The sequence below is a fragment of the Myripristis murdjan genome, chromosome 15, assembly GCF_902150065.1.
Source record: "Myripristis murdjan chromosome 15, fMyrMur1.1, whole genome shotgun sequence".
NCBI lineage: Eukaryota > Metazoa > Chordata > Actinopteri > Holocentriformes > Holocentridae > Myripristis > Myripristis murdjan.
This window is the reverse complement of record NC_043994.1, coordinates 4,212,808-4,238,837: the sequence shown is the minus strand read 5'-3', so window position 1 is coordinate 4,238,837 and position 26,030 is coordinate 4,212,808. Positions and strand designations below refer to the sequence as shown.

The 26,030-nt window shown below is 42.4% G+C and overlaps 1 protein-coding gene across 3 annotated transcripts in view; it reads right to left on the bottom strand.

Moving 5' to 3' along the window:
• Positions 1 to 26,030, bottom strand: part of itsn1 (intersectin 1 (SH3 domain protein)) — a 50,903-nt gene continuing 24,873 nt past the window's right edge. Inside the window, exons 18-46 of one of the 3 annotated variants that reach the window (XM_030070256.1) lie at positions 24,242 to 24,378; positions 23,588 to 23,868; positions 23,306 to 23,472; positions 22,919 to 22,933; positions 21,595 to 21,836; positions 21,060 to 21,234; positions 20,563 to 20,649; positions 20,190 to 20,338; positions 19,453 to 19,532; positions 19,181 to 19,353; positions 17,702 to 17,747; positions 17,239 to 17,360; positions 16,419 to 16,542; positions 15,655 to 15,849; positions 9,697 to 9,818; positions 9,447 to 9,553; positions 7,980 to 8,081; positions 7,680 to 7,761; positions 7,406 to 7,504; positions 7,005 to 7,088; positions 6,698 to 6,781; positions 6,435 to 6,566; positions 6,247 to 6,327; positions 5,068 to 5,189; positions 4,666 to 4,748; positions 4,268 to 4,351; positions 3,956 to 4,020; positions 2,908 to 3,016; positions 1 to 2,798 (exon numbers count right to left, since the gene is read on the bottom strand). In XM_030070256.1, coding sequence (XP_029926116.1) covers positions 2,650 to 2,798; positions 2,908 to 3,016; positions 3,956 to 4,020; positions 4,268 to 4,351; positions 4,666 to 4,748; positions 5,068 to 5,189; positions 6,247 to 6,327; positions 6,435 to 6,566; positions 6,698 to 6,781; positions 7,005 to 7,088; positions 7,406 to 7,504; positions 7,680 to 7,761; positions 7,980 to 8,081; positions 9,447 to 9,553; positions 9,697 to 9,818; positions 15,655 to 15,849; positions 16,419 to 16,542; positions 17,239 to 17,360; positions 17,702 to 17,747; positions 19,181 to 19,353; positions 19,453 to 19,532; positions 20,190 to 20,338; positions 20,563 to 20,649; positions 21,060 to 21,234; positions 21,595 to 21,836; positions 22,919 to 22,933; positions 23,306 to 23,472; positions 23,588 to 23,868; positions 24,242 to 24,378 — 3,498 coding nt within the window. In that variant the 3' untranslated portion in view covers positions 1 to 2,649. Of the gene's footprint in view, positions 2,799 to 2,907; positions 3,017 to 3,955; positions 4,021 to 4,267; positions 4,352 to 4,665; positions 4,749 to 5,067; positions 5,190 to 6,246; positions 6,328 to 6,434; positions 6,567 to 6,697; positions 6,782 to 7,004; positions 7,089 to 7,405; positions 7,505 to 7,679; positions 7,762 to 7,979; positions 8,082 to 9,446; positions 9,554 to 9,696; positions 9,819 to 10,261; positions 14,254 to 15,654; positions 15,850 to 16,418; positions 16,543 to 17,238; positions 17,361 to 17,701; positions 17,748 to 19,180; positions 19,354 to 19,452; positions 19,533 to 20,189; positions 20,339 to 20,562; positions 20,650 to 21,059; positions 21,235 to 21,594; positions 21,837 to 22,918; positions 22,934 to 23,305; positions 23,473 to 23,587; positions 23,869 to 24,241; positions 24,379 to 26,030 lie in introns of those variants that run through there. The other 2 variants (XM_030070257.1, XM_030070258.1) reach the window with 2 other exon arrangements.

The window sequence follows — 26,030 nt, the reverse complement described above, 5'->3', positions numbered from 1 at the left end:
TCTTGGTCCAACTGAAGTTTATTCTGAACATTGAAAGACAACAACATACATCTTCTTCTACAGTGATAATTAACAGCAGGCTGTCTCTATCGCCCCCAGAGCGCTCATATATTAACTCTCAGATAGCAGTAGTATTATACACAACCTGGAAGGTAGACAGTAAGAACGGGTCCAAACTGGATTAGGTTAGTTTTAGTACAGTGGGGGGAGGGAGGAGGCTGGGGGAATACTGGAGAACAGTACAGAGAGGTTTGGGAGGGTGAGGGTAGGGGGATGTAAGACTCTGCATCTGCATCATCATCATCATCTTCATCATCATTGTCAGACAAGTTCAGTTTGGGACACACACACTTGGGCCTCGCTCAGACTGCAGGCAAGTCGGATGTTTCTCAAATCAGATCTTTAAGACAGACTGTCCACACTGTCATCTGCGAGTGATCCGGTCAGATTTGTGTGTCCAGACATCACAAGCCTATCTGCATGGGTTGCTATGGTAACGACGTAGAGAAATGGAGATCCGCGGCCGCTCCGATGCACCTCTTGTCACTTTGGATTTGATGTTGTCGTGTGTCGTGACAGTTTGAGAAAACCGATTCGAGCGTCCGTATTGAGCTGCATCAGTAGAAATACAATTCAAATCACATTTCAAACCACCTGGAAATTTGGATCCAATTTGCAAAAATCACATTGTATGTGTTTTTTTGATGTCCAGACTTTCTAAAATCAGTGTGGATACAATCTGGATATGCAAAAAAAAAAAAAAAAAAAAAAAAAAGGATTTGGACTTGCAGTCTGAACAAGGCCTTAGACACACGTACACACCTTCCTCCACGGTAAAGCTGCTGCAATTGGCTGATTCTTGCTGAATTTGTACTGGACAGTGGTTGGTCACGAGGGTAACTATCGGTCATCTCAGTGGATTGCTGTAACCGTGCATTTAAAAAGGCCCAGATAAACGGATTACTAACTAAATTAATTAAATAGCCGAGTACCTAACTAGCTAAGCAACTACCCTATCTAAAACTCTGGCTAGCTCACCACGCGCCACATTAACCGTGTGGCCGGCCATGCTAACGTGGCGGCTGGCGGCGAGCCTAAAAGACCTGTGGCCTGTCCTGTCCTGTCTCCAATATGCTGAACTCAGTATCAGTACCAACGTGTGTTTTCAAAGTGCTGGAAGTGCCAATGCACAGTAGCATCGTTCTGTGTTTCTTCAACGCCGCGCTTTCACAGGGACAGTTTGGGGAAATCGTCTGAACGCGATTTTGGAGCGGCGGTCGCTTTTGACGGCTCCACAGCAGCAACGGAACACCAGAGTTCAGACGTGTGACAGAAATCACATAAAAATACAGCTCCTATGTGCATCCGACTTAAGTAAAAAAAAACTGACATTCGTCTTTACAGCATCTCAGTTTTAGCTGTCACACCTGGTCCCTGGACATTAATATTTCAGCATCATCATCATCAGCATAACCATAATCGATAAATCCAAAAGGGATACTTTGACATGTCGTCTGTCATTTGCCTGCACCAGACACTTGCCGAGTTATCAGACTCGTGTTTCCCAAAATGTCCTAAAAACAGCTCATTAGTGCCAGCATTCCTCATTAAACCCGTGTGCTGCATTTGCTGCTAGAATGTAGCAAGTATCCGGTGAAGGGAAACGAAAACTAAAGATTCAAATTCAAAATGTCAGAGTCCCTTTAGATGCAGTACCTCAAGACTTGTTCTCTGAAGAGTTGATCGTACGACTCTTAAGACTTGTTAAAAAAAAAAAAAAATACACCAAACTGTACTTTTAATTAGCCTGTCCATCTTGACACACCTGCACACATGACACACTTGATCTGTCTCTGGACCTCTCTCTCTCGCTCTCTCTCACACACACACACACACACACACACATGTGCGCACACACACACACACGTTTGGGTTTTGGTGGATAGGGGAGAGAGAAAGGGCTGGGATTGTCACTGGAGTATCTGTGAGACTGTCTGATGAAGCAGAGGGAGAGAAAACAGTAAAGACCGGACCGCTTTCAGAGAGCACTGGACTGGACTGGACTGCACCAAGTCAAGACTTGGACCAGCCTGAGGGAGGACAAGAGGACACTGGACTGAACTAAACTGGAGCACAAAGGATTAAGACTTGTATTCATCATGAGTATCATGGAAGTTAGCGAGCAACAGGGGAGTCCACTCTAAATACTATCTGTCGTGTTTTGAAAGGGTGCCTTCAGGTCTCATCAAACTAAATCTAACAGTTTATGACCTTTTCAATGCCAGTTTCAATGAAATTAATAATTTGGCCACTGAAACCAGCATTTAAAAAGAAAACACTTTATCCCGTGTGCAGGTCACAGGACTGGACTGATTTATCGTAACATTTGTCAGACTGCTAAAAAAAGAATTTAAGACATTAAGAATTTAAGACTTGGTGCAGCCTGGCTGTAATTTAGCTGGTTTCTTCAGAGTGTACCTGTTCAGCTGTTTAGACCACCTGAACCAGAGCAGACTGCGTGAACCCAGTCCAGCTGTCCAGTCCAGCCACATCCAGCCCTGTAAAACCTCATGTCTGGTCAAAATCCTACGGCTCTTCAGACAACTCAAGCCCCGCTGCAGTCCAGTCCAGTGAAGTCTAATCCAGATATTAAGGTTCTTCGAACAGCTGGAGGTCCAGTCTGACCACGATCTCTCCCGTCGGGACCTCGTGGAGCAGCAGCCGCTTCGTGATCGGCCCTTTCGAACCCTGGTCCTTCTTTATTTCTGCCAATCGGATCTCTGTCCTGCCCAGGAAGTCTGGAGAGTGACAGGAAAAGAGAGTGTATGAAATATAAAGCCAAGTATCTGTCTTTGGAGGACAGATAATGAAGAAAAAAAAGGTGTGTCAGTGTGTGTGTGTGCTAACCGTCAGGTGAGAACTGGTCTCGCTCGAACACAGTGACACAGAGGACGTCCTGTTCCAGGTCTTTTATAAAAAACTGACAATTGGAATTCCATTTAGGATTCAACGTGTCCTACAGAGGCAGAGGAAACACAAAGAGGTTGGAATGACCGACTTTAGATGATTTAAAAAACATTGCTTTATCTTTAATGACATATCTAGTCTGCAATAGAGAAAGTGAATTAATAATAGGGCTGCCGAAATAACCCAAATCGCATCAAAATCGCAACATGGATCAGTGCAACTCATCCAAACTGCAGCAGCTGAAAATTTTGGATATAGATGAAATATAACAGTATAGCATTATAAACAGTTATAAAGTGACATCATCCTCATTTTACAAGTTTTTTTCAGTTATAATGAAAATTATGATGCAAAAATGTTCACTCCAACTAAAATGGTTAATATTATCGCAATCACAATATCTGTCAAAATAACCATAATATGTTTTTTTTTCACTATATCGTGCAGCCCTAATTAACAGGTCAATGTTAAACTCCTTATTCAGTGATAAATCATTAGTCCTGCCAAACATATACATACAAGAGAGATGCAAAAAATAATTGAAGAGAAGAAGATAACTGCAGAGTGATGATACTGACAGGAGGCACAAAGTTGTAGTGGGCTTATAGTCAGAATATAGTAATTATGAAAGAGACTATTATGAGACAGTTTGGCGTTCACCCTTGGCCACCTATTTGCACTTAATCCCCTCGAATACAAGACTACATCAAGATAGTGAAAGCACAATATTGCCAACTGGCTATCAATTCTTCAGACCAGCTGCAAGAAAGCCCGTCTGATGGCTGATAAACGTCCCTGGCAATAGCAGCCTTGGGGGAAGTGAGAGGGAGAAAAGCACTTCAGTCTTCAACGAACGAAAGTTACAAGTGTCTGAGGAAATCATGAGAGAGAGAAGTGGCAGAAGAAAATAACAATAATCCATGCAAAAAGGACCCATAAGGGCTTCAAATCATAATGACAAACACGATCACAACAGGAAAACTGGTACCTGTAATGTTTTAGTGATATGGCACTGGGAACCCATGGTCACCTCACAGTACGGGTTACTCTTACCTGCAAATACAGTTCAGTACAGTTAATTATCTAACACCACAGAGTCTAAACTGTTATACATGTGCTTACATAGGGAACCTGTGTTTTATGCATGACCTCCTCCAGGCTGCTGTCTGGTGGAGTTAACAGGCGTAAGGTGTTTTTAGGTTTGCTCAAAGTACATAACATAATGGGACAAGTTTCTAGTAAAGAAAAATAACCATATCAAATTTTACACTCCAGTCAGTGAGGAGGTGCTCACTCGTACCGTGGGAGCGACAGGGTTTGAGTTCAATTCCCTCCACGATGTTGACCATCAGCCGACCGATACCTGTAGCCCTCTGAGAACGGACTGAGAGAGTGAAGAGCATTATTATCGTTAGGAGCTATTTGAAACATCAGAGAGCAGAAGTTTGATCAGACAAGATCAAAGTAGACATTTAACCCTTTGCAACCTGGATCGACGTCAGATGCCTCGTTTAAACCGGAGCAAAATTTCTTTCAAAAACATGACAAAAAAGGCAATGAGCAGCTTAACATGAAATGACCCGGAAATTCACGAGAAATGAATAAAATGTTCCAAGGAAATGAGGTTTCAAAGGGTTAAAATTCTCTTTTCCCTTAACCAAAAGAGCCATGAGGGAGGAAAGAGCAGCAGATGGATACCTAAGTAAGCTTTCTCTCTCTTCTTCTTCTCCGTCTCAATGAAGAGTTCTGAAGCTGCCTTGATTTTCTGGACCCACGCCGTCCTACACACACACACACACACACACACACACACACACACACACACACACACACACACACACACACACACACACACACACACACACACACACACACACACACACACACACACCCCAAACAAAGCCACACACTTGTTAGAGTAGCTATACACTTCTCCAGCAGAGGAGGAATACAGTAAACCAAGGAAGACACAAATATTATCTGAACTTCCGACATCACTCTCAATTTTGTATTTTGACTTATTGCTCCTTGTATTGGATTAAATTTATTTTTGGGATTTGTCTAGTCTAGCGATGGTGTGTGTGTGTGTGTGTGTGTTACCTTTCATTAATGCTCTCAGCTCTGATGGTATAAACTCTGTCTATGTGAGAGATGTGGAACAGAGGCTCGTCTCCTGATGGATCTGTTGGCAGCTTCACTAACACTTCATTGAGGAAGATCGGCTGGCAGAGACACACACATCAAATCATTACCGGTTAGACGACGTGTAGAGTTTACACACACCGCTGCACACGTTTCTTTCTGGAACAGTTACTGATTTAGGAACAAAAACCTGCTGGACAGCGGCTCTTGAAAAGTCTGATAATAAAACAAATATATTTCGATTCCACTTTATAAAAATGGTTTGGCATAAAATGCTTCACCAGGGTACCTGCAGGTTTCAGAATGGCTAAGTGAAGCCTTTTTAAGACCTTTTAAATGCTACCTGTAACTAATCACTGATTCTTGAGAATTTGAATAAATCACGTCCCACTAAGAAAAATGCTATTTCTGCTGGAAATTTACAACATTTTAATGAATAAAAAGTATCAAGGGCATAATCAGGGGGTCCTTTGCACATTTGTAAGGTTCTTTTATAGGTTTATTTTTAATTTGTATTAATTTAATGATTATATGTTGGCCCATGGCCTACAAAACCAGTTGTCCTCGGATAGGAGATAATCATTTCAACTTGATTAAAACAACAAAAAGTAATAATTTCATTGAATTATATATTTACCACATGAAAGAGTAGGAGGTTGCACCGCTGCATTGCTGAACAGCCAAGACCTTGGTCTATAATGATATACCTTCAGATTTTGTAATTTAACGCACTTTTTTTTTCAAAATTAAAACCTGTTTTATCCAAATTCCCAAGAATCAGTGTAATTTGAGGCTAAAAATACCAAAAACAAAAGAAATCAAACTGGCCAAACCAGTCCATTTCCAGTTTAATATCCCAGACAGAAGCCACTATAAATGTTAATTTCCATTTATCAGCAACAGGAAATTAATTATGGGACATGATGCCTGTTTGTGTTTGGTAAAAATGTTTTGATGCTGTGACTCTGAGCCGTGTTCACACAGTGGAAATACAATGCAAAAATATTCCATGGTTAAAAATAACACTTATACTAACTGAGACCTCTCATTTATTTTAAGTCAGTTTTGACTCTTTTCAAGGACTCATGGATAACCTGTGCACAGAGTAACACTGAATGTGTATTTGGGTGCTCTTACCGTCTTGTACATGCGGTACTGCAGGTGTGTTTTGGAGGAGAAGACTTTGTCCGACCCAGAGGAACCTAGAGGTTTTGTCACCTGGAGGAGGAGGAGGAGGAGGAGGGAGGGAGCGGTTTGTGAACGGAAAAAACATTGAGGCAGAATCAGGTCTTGACGTGCGTCCCGCTGAGGAGCGAAACACTGACCTGTGTTAGCAGCAGGAAGTCGTTGAACAGGAAGCCGTAGAGCTCCTTGCTGCTCTTGGCTTTGAAGAGCTTCCCGCTGTGGAGGAACTTCCTGGGACCCAGGCAGTTTGTGACCGAGTTAAACACCAGTTGCTGAGGGGAGACACACACACTCTGAGTCTGGGGTGGAAAAAATTAAGGCAATCAAATATGCAGGCTTCAGGTGGGGATCAGAAACTGCATGTCTGTGTCATCACGAGAGTGTCCACTGTGTGTTTAGTTACCTCAGACAGCCCCTCACACTGCACATGAGCCTGAATCCACTCCAGACGATCTGAGTTCTCCTTCTCCCTGACGCCCTCGTTCACCTAGAAACACACACACACACACACACACACACACACACACACACACACACACACACACACACACACACACACACACACACACACCAATTCATCAATATTCTGCGTTCCCAATATGTGATCTCAAGTCCTTCATTCAACACAGAAATGTCGTGAAAAAAGGCTACTGATTGGTCTGTCTTCTGTATGTGTGTGTGTGTGTGTGTGTGTGTGTGTGTGAGCGCACCTGTGAACACAACTCCTCCGCTTTCTCCAGAGCAGCTTTCAAATGGCTGTGGTCTGGATGAGATTCTGGAGTGTTTTCTAAGATCTAATGAATAAAGATAGACAGACAGATAGATTGATAGATTGATGGGGGGAAATAAACAGAGAAAGAAAGACAGGCAGAAAGAGAAACATCTGTAAACTTCACCGGGTGATTTTTAGCCGCTCCAACATAAACAGGACCGTGCACTGTGGCAACCAAGCCCTTATATCAACATGCATTTATAGAAGTGGGCTACAAAGGAGTTCATGCAGCCTAACAAGTGAATATGATGAGGAAAAACTGCACCTTTGCATGATTTGAATTCTAGATACGTTCCTGTATTCCTGGGTGTGTGTGTGTGTGTAGCAGTGTTGACTTACATTCTTGATGATGAGTGGGTAGCGTGTGACTCTCTGCATGGGTTTGAGCAGGAAGCTGGACAGGGGCATTCCTTTACACCTGGGATCCATGGCTAACCTCTGGCAGAGAGAAAAAAAAAAAAAAAACAACTTTGAGAAAGACTTTGCAAAGTTTTTGGAGCTGAAACTGACCGGGCCACATAGCTGCAGTTTCCTCACGCCGAGCGCCGGTTTAGAAGAGTGATGCGTAATTTGGAGATAAGCCTGTGATGAGCGCTCAGCGTGTGCATCGTACCTTGAGGAAGTCTTTAATCTCAGGGTTGTCATCAGTTTTCTGCTGGATCAGCGTGGCTCCGTTCAGCTGACACGAACAGAATCTAAAGGCAGAAATAGAACTTCATCAGTGGACGAAATGTGTTGATTTTTATACTGAAAATATGTTGTTTAATTTAAAAAAAAAAGGGACGGAAATAATTTACTCAAGCAGATGGCAGAATAATTACTGAACAAACAGAATCACTGCACACACCAAAGACAGATTTAAGACAACAGTCAGACAAATTTACTGGCAGATTTATGGAATGATTGACAGAACCTGATGTAGGGCTGCATGTGAGGCAGCTGATTGGTCAGGATGTCGCCAATCATCTTCACTGGCATCCGGTCACCTGACATCTTCTTCCTGACTCTCAAAGCCCTGTGAGGAAGGAGGAGGAGGGGAAACAGACATCACACGTGTGTGTGTGTTATTTTATGTCAGCAACCTCAGTCAAAGTGGGTTTAGTGTGAATTTGATGTGCATGTAGGTGTTTTAATATACCAACATTTCTCGCAGGCAGTGCCGCTCTGGCAGCACAAATAATCTCACTGTTTGCAAAAAATTAGGTAACACTTCTGGTCAAAATATAAATGAAAATGTAACTGAATGTTTTTTTTCATTCATTCATGACCTCACTGCAAAAACGTAAAATCTTACCAAGATTATTTGTCTTATTTCAAGTAAAAAATGTGTTACTACTAGTCAAAATATCTCATTACACTTAAAATAAGACACGATCACCTCAGAAGTAAATTGTTTTTAGACAATTTTCACTTGTTTCAAGTGAAAATTCACTTGAAACAAGTGAAAATTTGCTTGTTTCATTGGCAAAATTTGCCAGTGGAAAAAGTGAAAATTCACTTGAAATAAGTGAAAATTAGCTAGAGACAAGAAACAAATTTTGCCAATGAAACAAGCAAATTTTCACTTGTTTCAAGCAAATTTTCACTTGAAACAAGAGACAATTGTCTAAAAACAAGTTACTTCTGAGGTGATCATGTCTTATTTTAAGTGTAATGAGATATTTTGACTAGGAATAAGACATTTTTGACTTGAAATAAGACAAATAATCTTGGTAAGATTTTGCGTTTTTGCAGTGCAAGCTATTCATCTTGATGTGTGGCTGGACGGCTTTTTTCACTGAGTAAGAAGTGTTGGCTTTTACATTAATAAGCAAAACAAAAAAATGTTTCTTTGGCATAACTCAACCAGTAATGTTATTTCTGCCTAAAGAAATGTCTGTATAAGTTTGGGTAACTGGACATCCCTGTTCTCAGGAGACCGTCCCCTGATTTGATTTTTTGTCCCCGGAAATGTCCCTGGATCCCCCCTCTCTCCAGACAGTGTTGGTAATACTAGGGGACATCTTGTGATTTGCAGTTTTTATCTCAAGATCACCAGAGTTCTGCCCTGCTTGTAAATGAGGGTACATCGCTTCAAGAGTGTTGTGGGAAAAGTGTTTGTGACTGAAAGTGGAACACAGATCCTACATTTGCAGACTTGGGACAAAAACGACAAAATAACCAGAAAAACGGCAAGCAAATTAGCACAAAAACCCTGAAAATTAAATTGACAAGAAAACGACATATAGAATTATCAAAATGATATGTTTAAATGCTTGAGAAAGGTTTTCACAAGCATGTAAGGGGGCGTATAATTTGTCTCATATTCTGGATTTGTCTATTGTGTTTGATATTTGTAAGCAAATCACAATTCTCCCTGGATCCTTGGATCTGTCCTTACTTGAGCAGTTTGATGTTGCACATGATGAGCTCCTTCCAGTTGACGAAGATCATGGCCACTTCTTTCTCTGTCAGCAACTCACACTCCAACAGAGGTTTCTGGAAGATCTACACACACACACACAAAGAATAGTGAGCATGAATCCAGAGGTATGGCAGGTATGTAAAAGACAAATAATATAATGGCCCAAAATTGATCAATATATCCTTGGAAACTTCGCATGCTGTTGGCAAAGGAGATTTCTGCGTACCTCTGTGACAAGCTGCAGATCGTTGACGTAGTTCTCCTCTGTAACGATCAGCTCGTGTGTGTAGCCTTGCCTCTTCCTCTCCATGGGACTCAACATGTCCAGCAGATGGAGGTCAGCACACCCTGAAACACAGCACACACCCGAGCAGCTGTCAATCAAGTGCTCGGCAGTACATTCTAGATCAAAAAAAGACTAAGAAAAAACAACAAGCACTTTAACACACATTCACAACAGCTACAGTAATACATACCTGAGATCAAAACACACCAAGTGGGAGGAATACTGCTGTGCTTTAGGGGCCGTATAACAGGCATTTTAAGTTGGTCTGTCTATTTCAGGAGTCTTGTGTGTGTGTGTGTGTGTGTGTGTTTCTGTAACAAAGATCAGCTGAGTCTGTGTGTGCTTCTGTGATGCTGTGTGTGCATGTGTGTGCAGGGTTTAAAGAGGTACACCATTCACAGACTCATAAAAGGCATTCCTGTAGTCTAAGACTGTGTGTGTGTGTGTGTGTGTGTGTGTGTGTGTGTGTGTGTGTAAAAAGAGTAACGACACTTTTGGAGTCCAGTATGTCTCAGCACGTTTAATCACCAGAACCAATCAGATTCCCTGCATCATCAAAATCTCCACCAATAAAAACTCAGGACAAGTTTACTATCAATGCTATGGTAACATTCTGTACATTTGATTCATTCATTCATTCAAGTATCCATTTCATTCCTTTGTTGTATCCATCTAACCACTCATTTCCATGGCAACGCTCACTCATTCCTTTAGTTCATTCACTCGCTCATTCACTCTCACACCAAGTGCAGTCAGGTTACATTTGGCTTGTCTGTTAATCCATCCGTTCATCAGAGTTTATATCCATACGAAGCATCAATCATCATTTATTAGATTGAATATAGATCATATAGAGCTTGTTTTCTTTCTATTTTTTATACAAACCAGACTAGACCAGAGCCATACTCCAGGCCAGCACTGAACAAAGTGTGTCTTGTATTTATAAAAAAAAAAAAAAAAAAAAAAAAAGGTAAATGACACAATATCAATAACAAAACCTATGTTCTAGCTTGAGTTGTATCACCTCCAAACAATTTAAACTGAATGCTTCAAAGGGGCACAAAATGGCTCCAGGTAATAGCTGTGGCATGAAGTCAAGGGCAAGGCTCCCTCTCGTGAGGTTGGCCAGGTTTTTCACATTAAGGTAACTGGTGCCCAGCACGGCTCTGGTCTAGGAGGGTGTCTGTCCTAATCTAAAAAGGCAGCCTGTTCTGACGCTGAGGAGACGAGACCAAAGGTTCCCAATCTGTCTCGGTCCAACATGCCAACGTATCGTCTCACACTGGAGCCAAGCCGCTTTGAAACACACTACAGCCGACTGTAAGGTTTTGTTGAAGAACCAATGGTCTTGACTCATCAACCAATCAGAGAGCTTTACCTCCAATACTGATACACCGAGGAGCCAATGGGATCCAAGCAGGTTAATAACAATAATTCTATTGCTTGTTGTATAAAAAGTTGCTTAGGTCAACAATAATCATATCATTTATTTGTTTGTGTGTCCAAGGGTAAACATTAAAATCACAATACTGTCATCTGGAAAAACAAAAACACAATAAAATACAAATCTGATATGGCCACCACTATAATACTAGTCTGTTGCTATGGGAACGGATGGAAGGGAGGCTTTTTACTGCTATGGGAAGCGGCAAAGATACACCGGGGGTGTACATTACCATGGTAACCATCATCATGTAATGCTAAAGATGGAGGCTGTTTTGCGTCTCTGTCAGCATGTGTGTCCAGCTGTATCAGTGTGTCTGTCCCTCGTCCCCTGGCATCGTAACCCAGTGATATGCAGTCTAAAGGGCCGGGGGACAGCGCTGTGAAGATGTGGCCTGTTTGAGCTAATCTACTGTGCAGCTGATAAGAGGAGTAACGGATCAGGCTGTGAAAACATGCAGACAGTCGTTGTCCCTTCGTTAAATTTTAGTAGGAGCGGAACGATTGCCCGTGGTTTGGTACAATACAAATGCAAACAAACAAACAAAAAAAAAATAATAAAAGCACCAACTCTGAAGTCAGTTTTTGTGTATGCAGTAAAATAAACACAATAACTAGCCACTGCTTTTTCAAGTTCACTTGATAAAATCGGACAACCGTTGTGAAATTGTTTCTTTCATGCAGACAAAAAAAATAATGTATACATTTTGAAATCTGGTGGAATGACTCGACACTGAGGTTAAAATTCACATCAAGAGCTTACAAACTATAATTTGATGTCATTTGATAAAAAAGAAAAGCCAGGATTTCTCGCAGTCGCCAACAGCCAACGTGGACGGAGGTCGCCAACACTTCTGCTCACTCACGATAAAAAGGAAGAAACTGACGTGTGAAAAATAAACAAACGTCCAAATGAAAACAGATATATATCGACACAGCTGTTGGTTTACATGCTCAGTTAAATATGTTCCCAGAACTTTCCGAAGTGAGTTAAAAAGCGAGTGAAGACGTTGAGTGTGACGGATGTTTTGCTAAGCCTGGCTAGCTAAGTCAGGTCACCAGTAGGATGGCTGCAATACCTCAGCTAACATGAAGCAGCATGTAGTATACATAAATATCACACACAGCATGCATGTGTTATATGACAGTGTGAGAGATTCAAATAGTTAAGGCTCAAATTATTCAACAAATCCATCAGTTCATGAAATTATGAGACATCACCCACAAGTAGCTGAGCTGTTAGGCTGGAATTATTGAGATTATTAATGTCAGCCGTGATTCAACCGAACAAGCAGGTTTGTTGACATATCGTTCCACCCCTACACTTTAGTACCGAGCCTGTGTCTGTATGATGCCATTGTCCCATCCCGGTTGTTTTTAAAATCCCAGCCCCAGACAGTGTGACAGCGTCTCATCATCATAGCAACAGACAAACAATTAACATGTAAACAAAAACAACAGAACATAAAACGGTTCATTTAAAGTTAATACATATTTAGAATAATAAAACTACTATGGATAAAAACATTTTCACTGTGTCTGTAAGAGATATATGTGTGTGTGTGTGTGTGTGTGTGATCATTCATACTGATTAAGGTCATGTGCATACGCCAAACTCTCTGTACCATGTAATATGTACTGTGTGTGTGTGTGTGTGTGTGTGTGTGTGTGTGTGTGTGTGTGTGTAATTTGGTTAGCTGGTATGCTATGCAGTTTATAGCATGGCTTTAGATTTTTTTTTGCCCTGAGCTACAGGCTGAGTCACACTCCAACCATTCGCTCCCTTCCATGCCTCCTTGCCTCTCCTCCGTCCAAGCTGTGCGGAGAGACCAGTGTGCTTTAGGAAACATCAAAGGGAACAACACTCTGAATTGAAACTCAGCCCTCAGCTGCTGCGGGACGTGTCTCAATACTGCTTTCGGTCCTCTCCTCTCCTCTCTTTTGTGTCCTTTTGACCCCTCTAAGTTTCTCTCCTCCACACCTCGGGGGAGGGGAGGGCAGAAGAAGGCAAAGTGGGTGAGGAAATAAGAGAAGGGAGGAAGACAGGAGAGGAGAAGAGCAGTCTTTGGCACTGAGACTCGTCCTCCAGCAGACAGTGGCGGAGGAGCGGAGAAGAGAGGAGAGGAGAGAGTAAAAAGACTCTTATCATTGAGACTTGTCCTCCAGCAGATAGTGGGTCTTTCTGTGAAGCTGTGGGAGGGGAGGGGTTAGTGAGGGGATGAGGTGAAGCCAGCGCTTTGACTGACAGGTGATTGAAGCTGCTGTATAAATGGGAGAAGGGTTAAAAAAGAGGGAGGGGAGGAGGGGTTGAGCTAATGTTTCTATGACAGGATCTCCCAGAAAGCCACAAAACGACCCACTATCCACTTTACCACGCTAGGATAGGGCTGCTTGTGGGTGTGTGTGTGCATGTGTGTGTGTGTGCGCGTGTGTGTAGAAATATACATGTGTTTGTGTGTGTGTTTGTGTGTGTGTCAGTGAGTGTATACAGTCACTGTGTTCCAGTCAAACAACTGCATGTTAATCAGTCCAATCTGTGAGGAAGGAGCTCAATAGTCTCATCTCCTCTTTTGTTCTCCTTCAATCTCCTCCTCTCCTCTCCTTCGTTTCTTCCTTATCTAAACCAGGAAGGATTAACCTTCCGATTGTTAAAACAGCGTGAAAACGAGAAAGGAGGAGAGAGCAGGGGAGAGAGAGGAGGAGGAGAAAGGCTAGGAGAAACGAGGAGAGGTGGAGAGGACAGAAGAGGAGTACTGACTACTGATCTCCCTCCTGTTGAGCAGTGCAGTTTGGAGCCAGAGCCTTAGATATACAGAGTTTGGCCATGTCCAGTCAGAGCCATGCATAGACAGAGTGTGGCCACCAGGGGGCTTTTAACGTTACAGTCTGTCTGTCTGTCTGCCTCTCTCTGGCTTCTATTGGTGGAGAGTCGCCATTTCCATGGTCATGTGACCTCTTGCTGCTGTCCCATTGGTTGAGTGGCCTAGTGGGCGTGGCCTAGTGGGTCTCTTTGAGGGCTTTGAGGAGAGGGGGGTTCTGGGTAATGATATGATCCTAGAGAGAGGACGACAACAACAACATCAACAAAAACAACTAAACAAAACAACAACAACAACAACAACAACAACAACCAATCGGGTGCTAGGTGGGTGGAGCGTGCAGCAAGACAGAGAGTGTGGAGGTGTGATCTAACCTAGCATAGAAATAGAGGGTCTAGAGCGAGCAGCACAACAGCAGGCAGTCTGACTTTCACTTTAACTCACAGCTTTGATCTGCAGCCACTGTGGCTTCTTACTAACAACTGGAGTTTCAAAAGTGCACAGCTGAGTGCAGCCTGTGGGTGTCAGGCGGACTGTTGAAAGACAGAAAATACTGACAGGCTGTATTGTAAGCAGTGATCTTCGATATCATGATATGAGACGAGATATCATCTGGGATTTTGGACATTACAATATCATGATATGGCATAAGTGCTGTCTTTTCATGGTTTTAAAACAAACTTGAACTTGGGTTGGGTTAAAAGCTGCATTACAGTAAAGGGACGTGATTGTCTGAACTTATCAGACTGTTGTAGCTGTTATTCGCCTCTTCTTGCTTGGTCATCATATCTACATTACTAATGATTGTTTTTCAAAAATCTGCATGTAAATATCCTATGAAAACCACCAAGGGTCATCCCTACAATATAATCACAGCATTAATGTTGTGGTGTTAGGTCACAGATATTGTGATATTTGATTTTGCCGGTATTGCCAGCGCTAATGCAGCTCTTGGCAATATACTGTAGATTCACATTAGGTGGCATATGTCACTAGCTCACTATCAAATCTCAGTCTCAGTGTATTCTGTATCCAAACCTAAATCCATTTCAGTTTGTCTTGATGTTAGCTATGTCAGCTTTAACATGTCAAGCTGTATCCGCTGTCAGACATCATAAATGGAAACACTTGAGTTCAGACGGCTAGCAGCAGCACAACTGTCCGGGCTCAGCTCTAGAAACTCTAAGTCTATGGTGGATCATGCTGAGAGGGACACATGCAGGAAAGGGGTGGGGGGCACATACACACAAATGTGCGCATACATACACACATGTGCATACAAACACGCCACACAAACACACCACCCAGAGGTGGTGTATGATTGGGAGTTTTTCAAAGAGGCCCGTAGGAGTGTAAAGGTGAAAGGTAATAGGTCAAACCAACCCAGGGTCAAAGGTTGAGAGAGGGACAGCATCTCCACACCTGGCTCTGGGGTGTATGTATGTGTGTATGTGCGTGTGTGTCTTTTAGAGTGAGAGTGAGAGAGAAAGAGAGAGAGATCAAGGGTGCTTGTGTGTGTATGCGTACTGTGTAAATGTGGCTGCTGTGTGTGTTACGCTAGTATGTGTTTCAATATGTTTTAACCTGTGTTCTGTGGTGAGATTGTGTGTGTGTGTGTGTGTGTGTGTGTACTCACACTGTGTGCTCGGGTCAGTATCCGTGGTGAGCTTGACGTAGTTGCTTGGAAATAGTCCCTCCCTCCCGTTGAGCTCGCCTTTCCACCAATCACAGTCGTCTTTACTGAGCACTGTGATCACCTGACCCTTCTGGAAGGCCAGCTCGTCGTCGTTCTGGGCCACATAGTCATACATGCCGATCACCTGGCACAGAGCTTGAAAGAGAGAGAGACCGAAACATGACAATTGGTCAGGATGCCCAAAGTCATAGACAGTCACATGATTTCTAAAACATTTATGAAACATTTACTTATTACTTATTTATTTTATCAACATTTTTTCCTGGTTTACATGTGGTCTTAGCTGTCGTCCCTGTCATGAGCTCCACACCTCATTTGCCTGCTTGCATTTAGGTAGTATAAACTGTGTAAAATTCAGGCTGTCTGCAAGTTTCATCAAAATCATTTTAAGAGTCTCCATGATATATTTAATGCCAGCAAGAATGAAACATAAGAGCAATTTCTCGGGACTCCTATCAGTCTGGCCTGACAGACTTTTGCCTCACCAGATTAACAGCACACCAAAACATATTCAAAACACTTAAAACTTGTAAAAGTGAATATAAGTTAAAATCTATATACAACAGTATGCAAGCCTTAAGGTGAACATAGGCCTTCCCAGCCTGCAACAATCTTTGTGGTAAGCATGTACATATGACATTTAGCTGTAATTAGAACTTAATCATACTGTCTCTGTATGTGTGTGTGTGTGCGTGTGTGTATACCAGTGCTAGAAGGGGCCAGTTTGGGAGGGGTGGGCTCTGTGGGTGTGGTCTTGCTGGTGCTGGGACTCAGCAGCTTGACATAATTGGCTGGAAACCAACCAATTTGGCGCTTTTTCCCTCGGGCCTGGACCAATCAGAACACAGCATGATGTCATTGAGCTGCTGTCAGTGTCCTCAAATAACATGACTAACATAACCCTTTTCTACAAAACAAATCATTTATATTCGTACAAGCAAATATGAGCAATGAAAGCATGTACACAGGTGAATATGTGCTAACCTAACACAGCTAACAGGAGGTGAACAAACACACTGCATTTTCAGAAATGCTGATTCATGATTGTGTCTTAAATAATAAGATATCAGATTTGTTGCCAAAAAACTCAATATTAGACAATGTGAAACTCATGTAGAAATTTAGCCCAACCTATTAGTAAGAGTGGCAAATCTATAATACATAAAATGTTTAGTAAGTTTGATTATTGGTCTTTTTAGGTTTAATAATTGTGCTTGAAAATATAGATATTTTGCTGTGCAACAAAAGATGATACAAGGGAGATCTGTCTTATGCATATATGTTGCAGTTGATGTTTAGTATTGTTAATTGGGATTATTGCACATTAATTGATTGCTGAGTGCTGAGTGATACAGCAAATAAACAGGTTTCTGACTTCATGGAGTCTAGGCAGATGAAGATTTTAATACATCTTTTGTCTTTTGTCCAACTCTGCTCATCTTTTTATGCAGATGACAAGATGTACATTTTTTATACACATGCATGTACATGTAAATATATAGAAATACTGAAGTGTGCATATACCTGGAGCTCCCCCTCCCACCAGCCCCCAGGGTTTTTTTTCCTGATGAGGATAAGCTGTCCTGGAGCCAACGTGAGTTGCTCTGCTCCTGTAGCACTGTAGGGGGCGATCACCTGGGCTATCTCTGATGGGGAGATGGAGCCGAATGGAAACACACAGGAAGGGGAAGATGTGGTTAGTTTAGCACCTGTCAAGGTCAGATTCACTTTTTTAATAAGATAAATCTGGGCATGGAACTTTGATATCCAGGAATAGTCTGATAATTTGGAGCCATCAGTTGCTTTTTCTGTATGCCCATTTTTTTGTGACAAAATCAGGTTAGGTCAGGTGGCATGAGTAAAAAGAACAGGAACGACAGATGAGGCTGGAGCAGGTAGAACGGATCCACATTTCATTTTCGTTAGTTATTTGGTTGCAACAGTAACCATCAGGTGTTCATGTTAAAAAAATGAATTGACAGCTCACCAGGTTTCTTCCCCAGACTGCCTGTCTTCCCTGCTGGACCCAGTGACTAAAGACAAAGATGGAGACAGTAAGATGGAAAACATAATTAAAAACTAATAATACAAAGATAACAACATAAGAATTTTGTAGAAAACTGGCCATGTTAGATCCTTAAAAATAAATATGAAAGTTGTTTCCCCAGCCATCTATATGAAGTCAGGTCCATCTATCAGAAGTAATCTATGAGTCAGGAAGAGTCAATCCTGGCCCAGCTGGCTTGGTCTAGTGGCTGATTTTGCATCATTTGATCATTTCACTGGGACAAAAAAAAAAAAACAAAAACAAAAAACTTTACATATAGACGCAAGCAGCCATGAAAGAAATTCCTTTACAAAGGTATGTCAACTTTAGTGTCAACTTCCACAGTTTCAAGGTTGGCGATTACAGAATTTCTATATCACTACGGCCAAACTCCTCTGACAATTCACACATTTTTTATGACAAAAAGTTGCATTTCAGGATCTATATAAGCTACAAATATTGCTAGATTTAGCAGCATATAACAAAAAATGTGGCCCTCTTTTTACCTATAATAACAATCTGAATTATCCAGCTAAAATGTCACAGGCCACACCCACTGATAGTAATTTGGACTAAATTTGAATTTTAGCATGAAATGCCCGCTGGTATCTCATGTACCAAGTTTCATTCAAATTGGTCAAGCCAACTGAGATGCAAACCTATGGTATTTGTGGCGCCCCGTATGGGTCCAAGTGGAAAGTCTCATCATAATTAAACAAACTTTCAGAAGTTTATGGCATTTTCCATCTGATAAGCTACTTTTGCAAAATTTTGAATTCTTATTACTCAATGATATTTCATATTAAAATTTCCCCCTCACTTTTGAAAGATGAGCATCCTTAGCAGGGACCAGTCAAAAGATGCGTAAATCAGACAAGGCATCTAAGAGTATGAAAAACCATAGTTTGTAAAAAGTCAAATATGGTAGAAAATCCACGATGGTGGAAAATCCAATACAGAATTGTATTGGAAAATTGTTCAGTATGACCCAAGGACTATGTTTACCAAGTTTCATAAAATTCACACATAAGGGGAAGCTACACTAGCTATTTGAGTAAAATTTTAACTTTAATATAGCACACCCCCAGCATAATATTGCTCCAGGGGTTCATGGGTTGCCGATGACACATTGGCTTGACAAGTGTCTGAAGTTTGTTGAGTTTTTGAATAAAGTAAGTAGGTGAAAAATAAGCTAAAAATAGCAAAAGATGTAAATAAACCAATTACAATGGGGTACCTATGCACCTATCAGTGCTTGCCCCTGTAGTAATGATACATAATTTCAGACATTCCACTTAATGAATGCACATCATTTTTGCGTGGCTTGACAGGGATTAGTTTTACATTAATCTGTTTTGAATTTGGTCAACACTGCAGCACTTCCCTGTCACTGCCTTCTGTTCATGAGCATCTTCTCACCTCTGATGATGAGTCTCGTGGTTTGACATAATTGGATGGAAAAACCCCGGTCTTGCCCCCAACCACGCCCGTCCACCAATCCCCTTCTTTTCTGGTCACCATGACGATATCTCCTTGTTGGAAACTCAGGTCCCCCTGCTCACTGCTCTCATAGGTGTACATGGCCAAGTACTCTGTACAGATGCACACATACAGTGACAATTACCCACCAGCAGGAAAAAACGTGTGTATGTGTGTGTGTGTGTGTGTGTGTGTGTGTGTTAATGTGTTACCTTCTCCAGACTCAGAAGGTTTGGTTGGGGAGGGTGAAGGGCGTTTTCCACTGGGTGGGCTTTCTGATGCTGTCGACTCGCTAGGAGAGCAGACAAAGCAGTTTATAAAAATCTAAATAAGATTTTAGAAATTTTGAAACAAACAAACAAAAAAACAAACAAAAAAAAAAAAACAAAACAAAAAACCAAAAAACAACCCAACTTTATTTTTAGAGACACTAAAGTAGGGCTACTGTGACTGTGTGTTTTTAGAGTTTTTAGACTTTTTTAAATAAGCTGATGGTAAACTGGATTGTTATTTGAGAGAGAGTTAAGACGACTGTCATGGTCACCTTGAAACGGTAGTGCCTTTTAGATAGACAGATAGTTTATTGTCATTGTATAATAAAATACAACAAAACTTAGTTTGGTACAATCTACTCCAATAGCAGCAATAAAAAGACATCTATATAGACTTATATATACACACATATAGGCAATAAATAACCAGCAGGAAAAATACTAAAAGAAATAGTCATTAGAATCATAAAAACATCAGAGTTCAGTGGAGTGTCCACAGCTCTTGAATAAAAACTGTTCTCAGTCTGCCTGATGGAAGCCTGCTAAAAGGCAGTGTCCAGGGTGTGATGTGTCTCTGAGGATGCTGGAGGCATCCTCCTGTGGCTCTGGTGCAGGTCTTCTCCTATGAAACTGGTTTGGCACACCCAATACTGACCTGATGCTGTGTTTTAACCCACCTTGTGTTTTTGCTGCGTGCTGCGGTTGAGGCTGGGGCTGTCATGGTGGCGGAAATGAGCTTGACATAGCTTTTAGGGAACCAGCCTCTCTGTCCAGTCTGCAGTTCACCTAACCACCACATGTCCTGCTGCTCCAATACTGTTATTATCTACAAAAATAAAAACAGTACTTAAGTATTACAGTATTAGTTCTGTTGTTTAATTAAAAACAAACTTTTTACCCAATAAGGACAATATGATTTGCATAAACACAGAATAAAACTGATCAAAGAGTCAAAGCAGTGAAATACAAGCTCTCCCATAAATCCAGAATTGAAAGATGACATTACAAAGTATTAACTCATTACTAGATAAAACAGAGACATATCTGTACCTCGTTTTTATTGAAGTTGAGGTGGTTGTCTTTCTTGGCTCTCCATGGATACAAGGCCTGAGCCTGAAGACCCTCGACCTTCTCTCCCTGACAGACAGACAGGCAGGCAGGCAGACAGACGGACGGACAGATGGATAGACGGACAGAGCATTAGCCAATAATATCAGTGTTTTCTATCTAGATTCTGTGAAATGAAGCCACTTCCTAGGGATTGCATGTTCCAACACAGTGACAAATAACATAAAAAAAACATAAATGATGTGGTGGATGGGTTGTGGGACTGGTTTTGATGGGTGCCTTCATTTTAAGAGAGACAGTATGTTTGATGAGTTGAGGCCCGAGGGCTAAGACAACTTCATTCTCAGTCTTTGTGTGTTTTTATGAAACTTAAACTGAGGTTAGGAAACTACATTTATCTTGTGTCTCAGGCTGAAAAAAACTGCTTAATAGCTGCTTGATTTTTCTAGTGTTTTTTTCTGTTAAAGTGCCAGTGTTACCTGTCCCAGGACAGGAGACGGAGAGGAGCCTGTTGTCATGGTTGCGGGTGTGAAGGCGGAGCGTTGCCGTAGCTGCGCTGAGGGAACACTGAGTGAAGGATTCTGACTGGTTGAAGAGGTCGGCCAGGCGTCCCAGCCCTCACTGTCTGATTGGCTGGTTGTAGTGGAGGGCCAACTGGATGTATGTGCACCCATGTTGTCAAACAGATGCATGAACACAAAGTGTAAGGGCTACAGCAGACGTCAAGTTGAAAATGACTAATACATGTCTAATATGAATATATGTAAGTAAACGTGTGATCTCCACTTCTTAAAAATTAATTTCAGATAACTACTGGTCTAAGAAAGCACTCAATGTTACTTCAGTTTATCTGCCACAACAATGTTGACAAAACTGTCTGAGATAACCAAACAGGGAAAAACAAGGGAACCTATGTACTGATTCACTATTTCAATTTTATTGTGTTGTCTCTAAATGCACTAGTGAATTCAAATGATGCCTGTGTCTGATCATGTTTTGATCAGTGTGACTCACGTGGTGCTGAAGTCAGCCCAGTTACTGTTGGCTGAGGACGTGGAGGAGGTGTGTCCCGGAGCTGGGGGGGGTGTGGCTATTGGCTGCTGGGCTGGGGTGGGAGTGGCCGACGTGGAGGAGCGCAGGCTGATCGGTGCTTCGCTGTCGGGGATCCGCTCGGCATAATTGGCAGGAAACCAACCGGTCCGCCCCCTGAGTTCTCCTCCAAGCCAACCAGGCTCCCCTGTTTGGGACTCATCCACCTATCAGAGCAGAGGGGCGGGATTAAGACACAAATTATGCCTGGAAGCACACACACATACATACACACACACACATTGATCCACACAAATACATATGGATGAATATGCAATAAGATTCCCCAGAGTGACAGCTTTATGGTAGAGAGACCAGGGGGGTAAAGAACATCAAGTGCTGGCTATTCTGGAAGCAGGAACTCCGAGTTAGTCATACAATTGTGAAAAAGAAATCATATACAATTGGTGCCTTTATTTGCAAAACTAATGTCGTGCTGGTTCAGGTGGGTGTCTTGTTTCTCATCATACCAACCAAGGCCCCATGTTAAGATGCACCAGCTAAGTCGTTGCATGGGAGTCTTTCCAATGACCCGGCTAGGTCAATAAACGTGCTTCTTGAAATAAAAGCGTTGAAGGTGTCTCCATAGCTGTCTGAACCACACATTACATTACAAAATCCCTTTATCCACATCTAGTTTTAAGCAGAATGCTGTTATTTGTTCATTGCTAGGCGTTTTCACAACACAGGATTCACAATTGCTGTCTTAGTACACGTTTGAAGTTATTGTAGGTTGTAAATTGTGGTGTGCAACACTTTGGTACCAAGTAAAGGACCAACTTGAATGTGAGATGAAAAAATAAAATGTGTTTGGAAAAAACAACAACAACATTAAAAGACTGTATCAGCCAAGGTCATTTTGTGGATGTTAGACAGGTGATGAATTCATGTTTTTAACAATTAAGCATCATGAAGTAAAATGAATTCCAATGATATGGGTTTTGCTTTGAGCAAGCACTTCTGAAAACAGTTCTCGAAACTATCACGATGATGATTATCATTATCTTCATTTCCCTAATGAAATTATCACCAATGCCTTGCTTCAAACTTAGTTAAACATATTCACACCGTGTAAACAATAAAAAAAACAACTGCAGAACTAAGTGGATATGCTTGGTCCCATAATTACACAAACATGCAACCACTGGCAAATGGACATAGCGATGACATGAGATGGACCAATTACATCAAGCATACAAATGAGCATGTGATTGGTGAAGGCACCGTGGTGGGCAGGGCTATAACTTACCCACTCCCCCTTCACCTTCAGTTTGCACAGCAGAGGAGAGAGGAAACAGTTAATACACACACCGCACATTCACACACACACACGACAGAGCAGAAAGAGTTGAAAGGCAGAAAAAACATGGAAACAAACGGGAGACATGTAATATAAATACACACACCACACATACAAAGGAGGAACAATAATGCTGTTTCAGGTGAAGGCATGAGCACCTTCAAAATCCATTTTACACAAACACAGCTGCTGTACCTGCAGTGTTAATGTGGCTAGATGTAAAACAGGGGCAATATGACCTCTGCACTTTGACCATCTGTGACCTTGGAGGGTCCTGGTGGTGATGTGGATGTAGGATACAAATGTGTTACCGGTGTATGAGTGCACACAACATACCATGACTATGTCTCCAGGGGCAATGCTGATCTCATCATGGCTCCGGGCATCAAAGGGATACAGAGCCCTGTAGTAGACCACCTTCACTGGCGGCTGCTGCTGGTCGAAGCTGCTGACTGAAGTTTTCTGCTCAAACAGGCTGGTGGCTGGGGTTTTATCTGCTGTCCCTAATGGAAGGAAAAGAGAGAATCAGAGACACAGAACTCACCCAAACCCCACTGCTGGCTCCTGGTAAATCTCCGAACCAGGATTTTAGGCTCTCATTCTATCTCGCTCTCATACCTGTTGAAGCCCAGGGGTCAGACTGCTGGCTAAACAGCTTGTTCAGTTTCTCCTGCATGTCCTTCTTGCCTCTCCCCTCTTCCTCCTTTTCCTCTCCTCCCATTCCCACTCTCTTGCGGCCCTCCTCCTCTTCCTCCATGCCTCTCCTCTTCCTGTCCTCCTCCTCCTGCGTCACTCTGTTTAGCCATGCCTGGGGGGCAGAGCTGGATCCAGGGCTGGGAGCTCTGGGGGCAGAGGTTCCCCCTTCGTCTCTCCAGGCTACACCCTCCTCCGATGACAACCTGAGACACGTGCACAAAAAAGTTTTATCACAGAAACCCCCTGTTTTCCTATACTGTTGTCACATCCCTAATATTTAGTTTTTGTCTTGTCTTTGTTTTGATTCTTTGTAGCTTTAATCTTTAAGGCAATAAAATGTCTAAGTATTTAACAATTAGATTCAATTAATAGACAAAATTTAAGCCCTTTAAAACTAGTATGCTTTCATAGATTATTTTGTCCATTTGCAAGAGCAAAATTTGACTGAACACTGTTGTATTGCATCTTAAGGAAGGAATTTTACAAAAACTTGGGGTCCACAAATTAATGCAATATTGAGTGTCATCATGTTGTGCCTACCCCTAAACACATGCGTACATACTCCTTGTTCCTCACCTGCTCTCCTGCAGCTCAGCAGATTTCCTCTCGCTTGGTGTGTGTATGTGAGAGAGTGTATGTGTCAGTTTATGTGTGTCCCCCTCCAACTCCTTCTGTTTCTGTCTCTGTTGCCGGCTGTGGATTTCCCTCAGCTCCTGCAAGGCATCATGGGATACAGGAAGGAACACCGGTGAGGAGGAAGTGGGATCACAGGGCTGGTTGCTATGGGTTACCATCGACAACAACAACAACAACAGCAGCAGCAGCAGCAGCGGTGGCAATAAGTATTAGTCAGGTGATCAAGCCAAGCTCCGCCCCTTTAGGTGCGTCACTGTCATCTGCCCTGATCATATTTTGACCAAGGAAGTGGCTTTGACAGTTCCCCACCAGCAACCACACCGTCTGTTTGAATATTGAGCTTCTTCAATAATCTGCCTGGCAAGCACCACACTGCCTCATTTTGACTTAATGGGACTAGTGGAGAAAAAGATTTGAATGAGGTAGGGGTTTTGCTGGAGGGGGGCTTCAGCACCTCTGGAGGCTGGTACTGGCTCTGGGCTCTGGTCCTGGCAGTGAGGCGGAGCTTACAGGGAACACAGTGTGTTTGGCAGGAGGGGTTAGAAGAAGGGAGTGGAGGTGAGGGAGGCAGTTCTGTGTCATCATGACAACCAGCTGTGCCATTAGATCACACCCTGTTACTATCACAATACACTGCAGCCGCTGTGTTTCAGCCAAACAACCAATGTGAGGCAACCGTCAGAGACAAACCAATCACGGAGAGGGATGGATGATATGATTTAAACTGCAACTGGTGAGAGAGAATTCTGAATCAAATAACCTGAAACAGGCAGTTGATGGTACACATACAGCCACACAGGATAAGATGGCATGCCAAGCATACACCCGTGCAGGATGCACGTGGGCGCGCACACACACACACACACACACACACACACACACACACACTACTATTTACCCAAATAAAGCAAAGCTGACCATACTCACTTTGAAGTTGATTTGTCCTATTTTACCTTCAACTGGCTTCTCCTAAGTGTGTGGCTGAAACATCCTCTGCTAGCATACTGAAGGTAGCATTAGAGCTAGCCTAGCATGGCAGCAGTATACAGTCAACTAATCTAGCATACCCGCTAAGACAGCATGACTGCTCACTTAGCAATGCTCATCACTTACAGTGCACTAGCATGACTGGCCTAGTGGCTAGTTCAGCAGCACTGAATATTATATGGGAGCATAGCTAGCCAGTTAGCTGGAATAGTTTAGCTGGAATAGCTAAAATAGTGAACACCAGCTGGGTGCAGAGAAAGATGGGGTCTGGAGGGAGGGGTGTGGAGGAGGAAGAGAAAGAGGATGGAAAAGTTAAAGAATGAGAGGGGGTGGAGGACAAAAGTCTGAAGTAGGAAGAAAGTGAAAAAGTAACAGAAAGACAACAGGATAGGAAAGAGACAAAAGAGGGAGGGGATGTGAAAAAGAGGAAAGAGGTTGAAAAGATAGATGAGGGAGAGGGGGAGAAGAAAAATGGGAACAGAACATGGAGGTAGAGGAAAAGAGGCAGAGGAGAGAGAGTGGGAGATGAAGAGGAGGGGGAGGGAGGCTGGGTGTGTGGTGTGAACCTGTATAACGTAGTGTAGCCGTGTCAGACAGACCCTGACGGCTGACACACACTCCTGTAGCTGTGCCTGCACCTGGCACTGGAACACACACACACAAACTATCAATTACTCCATATACGAAGAGATACGTGCACGCACGCACACGCGCGCACACACACACACACACACACACACAC